This window comes from Patella vulgata, chromosome 3, assembly GCF_932274485.2.
Source record: "Patella vulgata chromosome 3, xgPatVulg1.2, whole genome shotgun sequence".
Lineage (NCBI taxonomy): Eukaryota > Metazoa > Mollusca > Gastropoda > Patellidae > Patella > Patella vulgata.
The window spans coordinates 63,311,330-63,324,513 of record NC_065881.2 but is presented as its reverse complement, the minus strand read 5'-3'; the positions used below and the strand labels follow the sequence as shown (position 1 = coordinate 63,324,513).

The 13,184-nt window shown below is 33.2% G+C and overlaps 1 protein-coding gene across 1 annotated transcript; it reads left to right on the top strand.

Moving 5' to 3' along the window:
* The first annotated feature begins 225 nt into the window (after positions 1-225).
* Positions 226-6,987, top strand: LOC126814433 (dynein light chain roadblock-type 2). Its single transcript, XM_050539531.2, has 4 exons — positions 226-384; positions 3,539-3,614; positions 4,258-4,425; positions 6,771-6,987. The coding sequence occupies exons 1-4, from the start codon at positions 382-384 to the stop codon at positions 6,815-6,817; spliced, it is 294 nt and encodes a 97-aa protein (XP_050395488.1). The 5' UTR covers positions 226-381; the 3' UTR covers positions 6,818-6,987.
* The last annotated feature ends 6,197 nt before the right edge of the window (positions 6,988-13,184 follow it).

The window sequence follows — 13,184 nt, the reverse complement described above, 5'->3', positions numbered from 1 at the left end:
ATATTTTTATCAGCTGATTGTGAAATTATAATCATCAGAATGCTCAAAAAAGGATTATAAGCCAGGAAATGACATGGATTTGACATTATGAAGTCGTTTGGGAAGAATTATCAGTCTGTGCCCTTCGCCGAAGTTGAGTTGTGTTCTCTTGGTCTTGGTGGAGAGTGCCAAAGCAATTTTGATTTTTAGCGTCTGGATAATCTGGTTGTTGCTAGGCAGTGCTCGTTACCGTAGTGTGTTTTTGTTCGGAGATTAAATGATGTCACCGGAAATAGCTAATGCAACACAGGTTGAGTCTTGTCATCACTGTCATCAGAGCTGAACGTTGTCTATCAAACTTAATCATAGCAACAATCGTTGATAACATTCGCGCTAGCAATCATGGTGAGTATTAATATTAAAAGTAGACTTAATTTTGGTGTTGAAATTATTATTTTTGCACTGGTTAGGTGAAAAATATGTGTACCTAAACTAAAGTAGGCCTACTATTGAGTAGTGTTGTTGTTGGTACAAATTTTACAATTTATTTGTAAAATTCCATTTGGGACAAACCCGTTAAAGTTAAGGCTTTTCATTAAGTAAATAATAATTAATAGCCGTCATTCATTCATAATCAGAAAAGCTAAAAACATTGTGATGTTTATATAATTAGCTGCAAAGCATTATGGCATATGGATTCAGCCAGACAGACATGAGACAATAATTATTTGAATTTGGATTTTGAAATAAATGGCATCAAATATTACTAATTAGTTCAGCTCTGAACATAAGCCAAGTTTTCCTTACAGTTAGGTCCAGTCGACCGCAGTATGTAAAATCTTAACCAAAATACATTGCTGTATGAAGCCGATTTGTATGGTTTGTGTTAATTTAGCCGCCGCATAGTGGCATAGCCAGGTAACATATTTTGTTTAGGTGTAAAATATGCCAGGAAATAGAGTTAGAGAGGTGACCTGCGGTTCCATGAAAGAATTCAAGACAGTTTCAAACATTTCCACGACCGTAGCACATCATAATACATAAAAAAAAAAATATCACTTTGGAAATAAAAATAATTCTGTATAGAACAGTCTATCTCTGAACCGTATGCTGAATTTGTCATTTTGATAAAATGGGACACAAATCATCAAATGTGTCCTATACTGTGTACAGTAGGCCCTATAGAGTACTGATAGGGTACTGGTAGATAGCAGACGATATATCACCCTCACAAGTTCAATGTAAATAGGATAAACCATTTATATTGTTTAATTGTCCTGCAATTAATACTAGATAACATCTGTTTGGTTGTAAAATGGTGGAAACAGAGCCCCAGAGTAAACAGTAGTGGATAAGCGGTGTGACCTGTGGTTCCGAGAAAAAATTTTAAAATGATAGGCCTATGTATCAGAGAATTATAACCACGGATTGGCCCTTCTAAAATAAAGAAAAAATAAGTCTTATAAATATCAACTTCTGGTACTGGTTGGTAACCCTTTTACCTAAATGGAAATTACCTAAGTTCCATTTTAACAATACATATATTTGTAAAGTTACATTTCAATTTCAGTGAAAAAATAAGACCTTTATACTTTGCCAGACAAAACACTGTTGAAAACAGGTACCCATCTGCCAATTTACAGTCTGTTAAACTAGTAGCGTTACACACAAATTGTAGAATGTCTGCGATATGAAGACGAAACAAGTTTTAAGAACCTCCCACTCATTTTCATTTTTCAGTCAGGGGTGTCAAACTCATTTCGATTCAGGGGCCACGTGAACTAAAATTTTAATCAAGTGGGCCGGAGATATCAAGATAAAGAAAATTTTATTGATTTATTTGTCTAAAATTGTAACATATTATTATTATACACAAGTTCTCTTGTATTACATACAAAATTACAACTTGGATATCTATGACATGCAGTACAGAAGTCAGAGTTTTACTGAAACCGGAAAACAATAAAAAATGATTTCCACCGCTAGTACATATATTATTTATTTACTTAATTAAAACCTAAATAATTGAAAAATAATTCCCATTGTACAAATATTATTTATTTACGTAATTAAAACCTAAATAATTAAAACATCAGGGTGTTTGTACATATATTATTTATTTACATAATTGTCCCCCGCCTTTCGAAGAAAGCAGGGGACTATTAAAATGGGTCCGTCCGTCTGTCTGTCCGTCACACTGTTTGGGACACAATAACTCTCTTTCTAATTGAGCTAGAATGTTTAAACTTGGTGTAGTTGTTTATTAGGTTAATGCCTTGATGGAGTTCGAAGATGAGCATTTTCTGCTTAGGGTAAGCAGAGATAAGCAATTTGATTGGTTGATGCTTTGGGACACGATAACTTTAGTTCTAATTAAGTGAGAGTGAGGACACTTGGTGTATAGTTTTATCACATTAATACCTTGACTAAGTTCCATAATAAGCATTTTCTGCTTAGGGTAAGAAGAGCAATAAGCAGTTTGATTGGTTGAGACTTTGGAACATAATAACTCTTATTCTAGTTGAGGTAGAATGTTCAAACTTAGTGTAGGCGTTCATTAGGTGAATGTCTTGATGGAGTTCAAAGATGGGCATTTTCTGCTTATGGTAAGCAGAGATAAGCAATTTGATTGGTTGATGCTTTGGGACACGATAACTTTAGTTCTAATTAAGTGAGAGTGAGGACACTTGGTGTATAGTTTTATCACATTAATACCTTGACTAAGTTCCATAATAAGCATTTTCTGCTTAGGGTAAGAAGAGCGATAAGCAATTTGATTGGTTGAGACTTTGGAACACAATAACTCTCCTTCTAGTTGAGGTAGAATGTTCAAACTTTGTGTAGGCGTTCATTAGGTGAATGTCTTGATGGAGTTCAAAGATGGGCATTTTCTGCTTAGGGTAAGCAGAGATAAGCAATTTGATTGGTTGATGCTTTGGGACACGATAACTTTGGTTCTAATTAAGTGAGAGTGATGAAACTTAGTGTATAGTTGATAATCAGTTTGATTGCTTGATACTTTTGAAAAAAATAAATGTGCGATTATGTGTCATCTATTTATTTTAGGATTTCGGCAGGGGACATCAGCCTCACTCTTGGCTGGTTTCTAAGAATTATCAACACATCAGTTTGTTGAAATTTCTTCCAGGAGCCACATTTAAACCCTTGGTGGGTGGGATCTGTCCAACAGGCTGCATGTTTGACATCCCTGTTCTAAGTGAAATATATGGGATTATTTCTTCACCTTATCTAGATGATAAAGCACACATTTTTTTCATGAGTAACACGATACATTATCATGGCCGACAAAACCATACCCATGGTTTACCTAATAATAATGGGCCATGGTCCTGTTGTAACTGTTGTTGAACTTTAAATTTCATCCCTCTCTGACAGTTATTTGTTGTAGTTATGTTTTTGGGGTCCCATTCATCGATAATTTAGATTAAATTAGCATTGTGTATCGTATGTAGCTGAGTTTAATTGGACAAATTAAGAAGATAGTACCGATCTTATTATATCAAACATAAATTATTTTTAAAGATATTTTATTTTTCAGGCTGAGGTAGAAGAAACACTTAAAAGAATCCAGAGTCATAGAGGAGTGCAGGGAATAATTGTGGTCAATTCAGACGGTTAGTCTTTTCAGTTTCTGTAATGATGTTGAAAAAGTATAAATATATGTAGAACTAGTAAGTTATTACTATTAGATCAGTCTATTTACAAAATTTATATAGGGATGAAAGTTGAGAAAAGATTAACATCAGGTCCAGAAATAACAATTTTGTTTGTACTGACAAAATTGATGTTTTACCAGACATTTTATACACCTACATTTAATGTGGATGTATATTGCCACTGAGGGTCCATCATCAGTTTCTTTAGAACACTACATATCAGAGTTCTTGTCAGATTTATTTTCTTCAAATTCAGAGACCAAACTGTTCTTTTGTTCATAAGGCAGAACCATATCAGAATTTAAAAAAAAAAATTGTCAGATTGTTCAGTAGAACATAAGGAATAACCTGTGGAATTAAAAAAAAAATAGGTGTCATAGATATTTTTATGTTTAGATTTACCTTTAAAACTACATGTAGGGATTTGTTAGCTGAGAATGATTCTAGATTTAGAATGGACGTTTTTGCTTCTGGTGAGCGTTACAAATATCAACATAATACAGCAAGAGGAAAAATCTGTACATGATAGAATGTCAAAAGCCTATTTCTGTGTATTATTGTACTCTACAGATTACACTACATGTACTTTCATTTTTTAAAGGTATTCCAATCAGAAGCACTTTGGATAATTCCACAACAGTGCAGTATGCTACTTTAATTCACAAATTAGCACAAAAAGCTAGAAGTGCAGTACGAGAACTAGATCCACAAAATGACCTCACATTCTTCCGTATACGATCAAAAAAAAACGAGATTATGTGTGCACCAGGTACGTCATAATTTTGTAAATGGTAGAGACACTTGAATGATTTTTGCTGCTATTTGATCAAGCCATGATCCCAATGCTATAGCCTATATCCTAAAATGATTTGATTACAATATTATGCTTAATCTTGAATCTGCATGCTTAATCTCAAAGTTTCACATAGTCAAATTATTTTAATTACTAATACTGATGCTTCTTCGTATTCAAATAACTTTGCACTTTTTTTTCATATTTTTACTGTTATTTAAAGCCGCTGATCGTCATTTGCAATTTTCAGAAAGTATCTAATATTTCACAGCTTAATCCTGGCTAAAATGTACTCAAAGTCAGATTAGTTATTTAACAATTATTTGAAGATGTATTATGATGTAATATTTAGATAAAGAGCTGGCTGTTCTTGCTATGATAGTTCAAAAATAGATAAGTCTCGATTATCTAGATTGTTGTACTCTTAAATGGCTGTGGTTTTCAAATCTACTTAAAATCCGGGCCACCAGGTGATTATGGGCTTGTTATGTTAATAAATGTTTAAATAAATTATTTAACATTTGAAGCCAGAAAAAGACATGCAATAGGTAGATTTAGCTCTTTCATAATGCATCTTTAAGAAAACAAAATATCACACTGTTGTAGTTTGCAAGGGATTAAAAAATCTCTCAAATGACGATCAGAGACCTTACAACCAACCTTCTTAACTTATATTATAAACATATGTAAACAAAGAGGGTGTCAAAAATAGTTCTTATCCAGATTATTAACAGAAGTGCAATATTAAGATTCTTTTTATTAGTTTATATTAGGACCAGTGATGGGATTTCAAAAAATTTCATGTCGGACATTTTTTCCCGAAAATAAAGGGGCATTCTTATCGTATTTAAGCAGACGTTTTCAAAACACAATTAAGAATCATGTGTCAACAAAATATATTCAAATTCATATGTAAAAAGAAAATAGGTGCACCTCGTTATATTTCATGGTTAAAACCCGTATGGTATTCAAATTTATGTCAATAATATTCCTACAAAATTACATGACATCGTAACACTATAGAAGAATTGGCAGCGTGCCGACTGCTGCCGATCTGTTTCAAACTCCCCCCAAATTACCATATTTTTCGGGTCATACGTCGGTACATTTTTCAGCAAAGTCCGACATTCGTCTGATACTCCGTTTCGATTTATATACGGAAGGTAAAAAAAATGACATCCCGAAATTTATTTGGCCGTAAACCGTAGTTAACGACGCCCTAATGAGCGAGTGACACCAATTGCTAAATAATTGCATTCGACTGTAGCACGCGCTATCGTCTAAAACAATTAACTACTTACGTCATTCCAATCGAAATATTCGTCAACATTTCTTAGCGTGTTTATTTATTTATTTAAAGACATAAACCCCCTTCAAAATATGATCATAAATCCGACAATATGCTATCAAAATAGAATCTTTTCTCAAACATCAGGCATATTGGATTCAGCACGTATACATCTCTTAATTTCACGTGACTCGCGAGATTTGTACTTTCATTTTAATTACTGAACTCTATAAGCGCCATGTGTGTGAAATATCTTTATTTAACTTCGGCTTCCACCGAAAATATATCACAGACAAGTTAAAATATATCACAGACAAGTTATCGGATACAATGTATGTTGATTTGAGGTGTTATATACTATCAGGATATGTGACATATATGACTAATTTCTACGTGTTATTGTCCGACACAAAGGAGATTAAAACGTGAGACAATGGTCAATGGAGAAATCACGGGTTAATCAGATTAAGTTTATAATCACTGTTATTGGATTGATATATCGTCCGACAAAAGAGAAGCAATGACTTCTGTTCAGGATTGATTTGATGAATTGTCCGATAAAGAATTAAGTCAGCCAATCAAGGCAGAATAGTAGTTAATCAAGGTAGGTGTGTAAGACGATATAACACGATAAAGTCGATCACTTAATTACCTAATCAATCCAGCCTATTATCAACGATAATCAGGTTGCACGGTAGTTATACACTCAGTACACTATATTAATTTTGGAATTTGAATATTATTCACCATGTCTTGATGTCCGATTGGGCATATTCCCGGTCGGACAATTTTGGGCGTTTCGAAAAAAGATTCGGACAAGTCCGGAATATACAGGTAAAATCCCATCACTGATTAGGACTCTTATTATGTATCAATTTGAGATACAGTACACTTCTGTTGAGAAATGTGTGGGAATTCTGAATAACGAAAGATCAAATTTTTGATTTAGTACACTTTGTTTAGAAACTTTTTCAACTAAAATCTGCTAACATAGTTACTAATACTAAGTATTAATAATCTTTTTCTCTAACAGGTAATGAGTATTTACTGCTTGTGATCCAGAAACCTGATTCATCCTAAATGTAATATGGCCAAAGCTTTTCTCATCTTCACTGCCTATCATGTCTATTATTATATTGTACATAGGGGCCTTTTGGGTAAACTTTATTACAGGGACAAAAGAGAAATAAATATTTTTTTTGATATTTTATTTGATTCAAATTACTTCTTTATAATAAATAACAGGACACAATTTTTATGGGAAACAATTGCTGGTTTTATTCTAAAAGCATGGTATTTCGACAAGTATTCTCTCATCATTATCAAACACAATGACATTTAGTAAACTTAGGTATATATATTTACTAAATGTCATTGTGCTTGATAATGATAAGAGGATACTTGTCGAAACGTTGTGCTTTTAGAATAAAACCAGTGATTGTTTCCCATAAAAATTGTGTAATGTTAAGGTGTTTTTCAATTGCTAAATACCACTTAAAGATTATACTTCGTTAAAAACTTGAGTCCTTGAAAACAGAATTTTTAGATTAGGTTATTTAAATAATACCAGTATCACCTCTATAATATTAATTGAAATTCTTGACATCATAGATCTTCCTTTACTAATCTGCCAATTATATTTTTATACGCCCACATGGAAATGTGGTCGTATATTGCCGTCGCCCCCGTCCGTCTGTCGGTCCGTCGTCCACAATTTCTTGTGAACACTCTACAGACTACATTTATCATCTGATTGTTTTGAAATTAATATGTGTTTTCATTAGTGAGATGAAGAAGCCTATTTAATTTCAATAACTTCTGTTAATTTCTTCTGGAGTTATGGCCCTTGTTTCACCTTGTTGCACCTTGTGAACGCTCTAACAACAAAAGTTATCAACCGATCTGTATGATATTTATATGCATCATTTAAATTAGTAAAACAAAGAAGCCTATTGAATTTCAGCAATTTCCGTTAATTACATCTAGAGTTATGGCCCTTGTTTCACTTTGTTGAATCTTGTGAACGCTCTAATGACAACAGTTATCATCCGATCTGTTTGAAATTGATATGCATCATTTAAATTAGTGAAACAAAGAAGCCTATTGAATTTCAGCAATTTCCGTTAATTACGCTGTGAGTTATGGCCCTTGTTTCACTTTGTTGTTCCTTGGGAACATTCGAACGACAAAAGTTATCATCCGATCTGTATGAAATTTATATGCATTATTTGAATTAGTAAAACTAAAAACCCTGTGGAATTTCAACAATTTCAGTAGATTACTTCCAGAGTTACAGCCCTTGTTTTAGTTTTTAGAACCTTGTGAACCCTCAAACAACGAAAATTATAATGCCATCTGTATGAAATTGTCTTATTAAATTCCCCTAATTAGCTACAAATGAAATAAATATCAAACGACGAAAATTATAATGTCATCTGTATGAAATTGTCTATTAAATTCCCCTAATTACCTACAAAAGAATAAATATGCGACAACCCTTGTCGACTGCTCGGACGATTTAGCTGCTGTGGGCGTATGTTTTGTTGCCTGGCAACCTATCTTTTTATATATAAAAGGCTGCTTTCATCTTATAATGGTAATTATTTATGCACAAATGTAACAGTATTAGTATTAGTTGTCTATTATTACTAACTATAACCTTATTAGTTTGGTTTAATTATATTTCTTTTGTTCAAGTTTTTGTTTATGGAGTTCTCTCCCTTCAACCAAATTATTATACGTCCACATGAAATGTCGTCGCCCCTGTCCGTCCATCCGTCCACAATTGTTTGTGAACAGTCTACAGGTCACAATTTTTATCCGATTTCAATGAAACTTGAAATATAGGTTTATCACCCTAAGATCTCTGTTCCTTTCGATATTGACATGTATCGGACTGTAACTTCATGGATTATGGCCCCTGATTGTACGAAAAATCACGTTTTTAGCTTGTGAACACTGTAGAGGTCACAATTTCTATCCGATTTGGTTTAAACTTGAAATCTATGCTTATAACTCAAAGATCTCGGTTCCTTTCGATATATTCGCGCATATCGAATTGTAATTTCCTGAATTATGGCCCTTGATGGTAGGAAAAATCACTTTGTTTTTAGCTTGTTCTCTATCCATCTCTCGAAAATGTGGGCGTATCCTGCCTGGCAGCCGCTGGTTTTTGATCAGGTATAAAACGCGAACAATCGTAAATAATAGCCTTTACAATAATTATTTCAAAAGCCATTATCTTCTGAAGTCAGCATACTACCCTGTCTAATAGGCCACCACAGTTGAAGGATGTTTGGTTCTGTGTGATTTACTTGACAAAAAGTAAATTCATGAAGACGAATCTTTACTAATCCATTCATTTAAAGCACTAATTAATATTGTGTAAAAATGCATATTAAATACACATACCTCAGGATAGTCTACTCTGATTGGATAACCTGCTCTAATACTAATTGATAACATGATTGTTGGTACATCACACTCAGCGATATGACTTCTAGATTATGTTAGTAGAGAACATTCCCTAATAACCTGAATAAACTTGACCCATGCTTTATAATACACAATGTTTAGTGATGATTATTGTATACTATACATTGTGATCCAAGATAACTTCCTCTTGGGTAACTATAATGTATGTCAAGGTAGTGATGAAATATCATGACCGTGTGGAAAGATGTTTTTATACGCCCACATGGAAATGTGGTTGTATATTGCCGTCGCCCCCGTCCATCGGTCCATCGTCCACAATTTCTTGTGAACACTCTACAGACTACATTTATCAACCGATTGTTTTGAAATTGATATATGTTGTTTGCATTAGTGAGATGAAGAAGCCTATTTAATTTCAATAACTTCTGTTAATTTCTTCTGGAGTTATGGCCCTTGTTTCACCTTGTAAACGCTCTAACGACAAAAGTTATCAACCGATCTGTATGAAATTTATATGCATCATTTAAATTAGTAAAACAAAGAAGCCTATTGAATTTCAGCAATTTCCGTTAATTACATCTAGAGTTGAATATTGTGAACGCTCTAATGACAACAGTTATCATCCGATCTGTTTGAAATTGATATGCATCATTTAAATTAGTGAAATGAAGTAGCCTATTGAATTTCAGCAATTTCCGTTAATTACGCCATGAGTTATGGCCCTTGTTTCACTTTGTTGTACCTTGTAAATGCTCTAACGACAAAAGTTATTATCCGATCTGTATGAAATTTATATGTATCATTTAAATTAGTAAAACGAACAAGCCTATTGAGTTTCAGTTATCACCTAAATTAGTGAAATGAAGACAAACAAGCCTATTGAATGTCCGCAATTTCCATCAATTATGTCTAGAGTTATGGCCCTTGATTTACTTTGTTGAACTTTGTGAACTTTCGAACAACAAAAGTCATCATCCGATCTGTATGAAATTCATATGCATTATTTGAATTATTAAAACGAAAAAAGCCTGTCGAATTTGAACAATTTCTGTAGATTGCTTCCAGAGTTACGGTCCTTGTTTTAGATTTTAGAACCTTCAAACAACGGAAATTATAATGTCATCTGTATGAAATTGTCTATTAAATTCCCCTAATTACCTACAAAAGAATAAAAATGTGACAACCCTTGTCGACTGCTCGGACGATTTAGCTGCTGTGGGCGTATGTTTTGTTGCCTGGCAATCTATCTTTAGTATTAGTTACCCATCTAGTAATATTCGTATAATTTTAGAACTCTTTTATAGCAAACTATCCTAGGTAGTTTAAATTATATATAGATGATACAAGACTAAACTAACTCAATTGGCAAAATGCAGATGTTAATTTCAAGAAATGACTCCTTTGTGGTTCATGATGAGGAATTATAAAACTCAGTCTACTCCAGTTTATTGTGCATAATGCATAAATTCAGCTCTTAACATCCTGTTGAGATTATATTGATTTTTTCAGACAAAGAATACATTTTGATATGCATTCAAGACCCGGAAGCGTGAAGACTGTAAAATCCAGCAATTATATATGATTTGATTCAATTCACAATCAAGGGTTTCTGGAATATTATTGATTAAAATTCTATGTATTTGTAGAGGATATTTGTTATCGAACTCTGGAATATTATTCATTTTATCATTATCTATCCTAATTTTTATTTCATTATTTATTCATGACTTCACAAATAAACAGACCTTATTTTGAAAAAAAAAATCTTGGCACTTTGTATATAAAAATTCAACATAATTTAATAATGTTAGAATTCTTTCAATATTAGGAATTTATGTATTGCTCCTCTTTGCTTGTAATTTTACTGTATAGTAATATTATATTATTAAAAAATTGTTTTCCGTTTGTATCTAAGAACATTTTTTTGCTCATATTAGTCATATACCAACATAAAAATTAGGAGGAGTAAGAATTTACACAAAGATAAAAGATAAACCATTTTAATGGGAATGGGTATAGTATGTAAGCTGGATGACTTTAATTTTAAACATTTTTGTCCCCTGTATTAACCTACTGTGCCAGGACCTATTTTAACGTGCCTACAAGGCACGTCCGTGCCTCTGGATAAACATTCTGTGCATATTTATTCCTCTAAAGTTATTAATAACACTAAAAACCTATAAGGAGTAACGACCCATGAAGTAATTATCTGCAATAATTAACAAAATTTGATTGGCTTCCAGTTGTTCCTAGTGCCAACATTTATTATACAAACCATGTACTAGTAATCGATGAGCATCAAGAAATTTATCAATAAACACTAATGGTCTAATGTCGAAATTTCTACAAAATGTTTCAGATTGATCAAGGGGGATAACTGTTGAAAACGAAAAGACTTCATGTCATGAACACTATGGTGATACTCGATTGAAGGTTCCAGAATTAAATTCTATCAATTCCAAAATTAGTGTCAGTCGAGTGAAAAGGAGAATTTTGGAGTACACTCATGACAGCTGAAACATATATGTTACTTAAAATACGTCACAATTCTACTCACACCACCTCAGCTGGCAGATCTGTGACCGGGCTGAATTCCATATCGCAATTCTGTCAATTCGGGACGTTCCAGACTGACAATTGAGCACCCCCTATAAATTTCAATCGGATGATAACTTTTATCTCTGGAGCTTCTAAAATTATTTTTGGATAGACACATGACAATATTGGACCAGGTTTCGTTGTGGGCATATAAAGCGGCTACAGCAAGTCAATATCTGGGCATGGAAATGGTAATGTGCAGGAAAGATTTTCTGTCTATTCTAGAATTTACTATTAGTGCCATGGATTTATTTGCTGTACAGTGTAACTGAAGTGCTGCCAATGTATATGCAAGTGGATCATCTATTCCCTCAAGCACCATCCCTGACATACAAGTACCAATTTGAAAAATCCTGAAGGTTGTTTTTGGCCCACTCAAATTTAAACACAAGACATTCTAGTAAAGAATTGTCTTCTGTGAAGAAAAATGAAACTGATACAAATTACTAAATCAAATATAATGTAGTTTGTCAAAATACATAACTCAAAAATAAATAAAAACAATACGCCCTGAAAACAAATAAGTCACAAAAACAATACACCCTGTAAACAAATAAGTCATAGATGATGTCTCACTCAATGGTATTTCTACTGACTAATGTAAATTTTGAGCACTTAAATCCATAAATTGGTGCTGAAAATTGCATATTTATGGTGTCTGTCAATAACAGGTACATAATAAATCCCTGTATCAATTAATTCATTCCTAAAACTTTTATATTTAACAATAGTATGGGTTAATATATATACTCTAACACTTTACCCTGGTCTAGGAAATAGAACACGTTGTGTCATATTCTTACTTCCCTTGGCATGTTACTTGTCTTAAACATACATTATGCAAGAGCTAAATCTGTCTATTGCAGGTTTTTTTTTTTAGGCCTGAAATGTTATCTAAATTATTAATTAACCTATCCAGACCATAATAAACTCTAGATGGCATCGCTAGCCTGCGATCGTTAGTGGATTATGAGCCGATTTACTGCATAACTTTCCTTCACGATTTAACGATTAAATGGATAATCGAGACTATGCTGTTTATCGTACTGACTTTAGTAATGATGATCAAGGCTGGCCGGAAATTTCAACCGCTTAGTTCTCGGTTCATAGTGGATCAGCTAATTGCCTTTACATTAGCTAGCTTTTAACTATTATAGTGAAAACTGCCAACTCGTTATCGAATCTCCCATAATGTATACATGGATACAGTGTTTTTGTTCAAGGACAGAAAGATTTGAGAGAGAAATGGGGTTTAACGTCCACTCGACACAAACTAGGTCATTTTGGGACTAACATATGGTTCAATTTTACTTCAATAATTCACTTGCGCATGGGGGTCTTTAGCAGCGGGTGGACAGACGACCCTGCTTCTTGTCACATACAACAGGAATTTGAAACAACATTCAAACTAGAC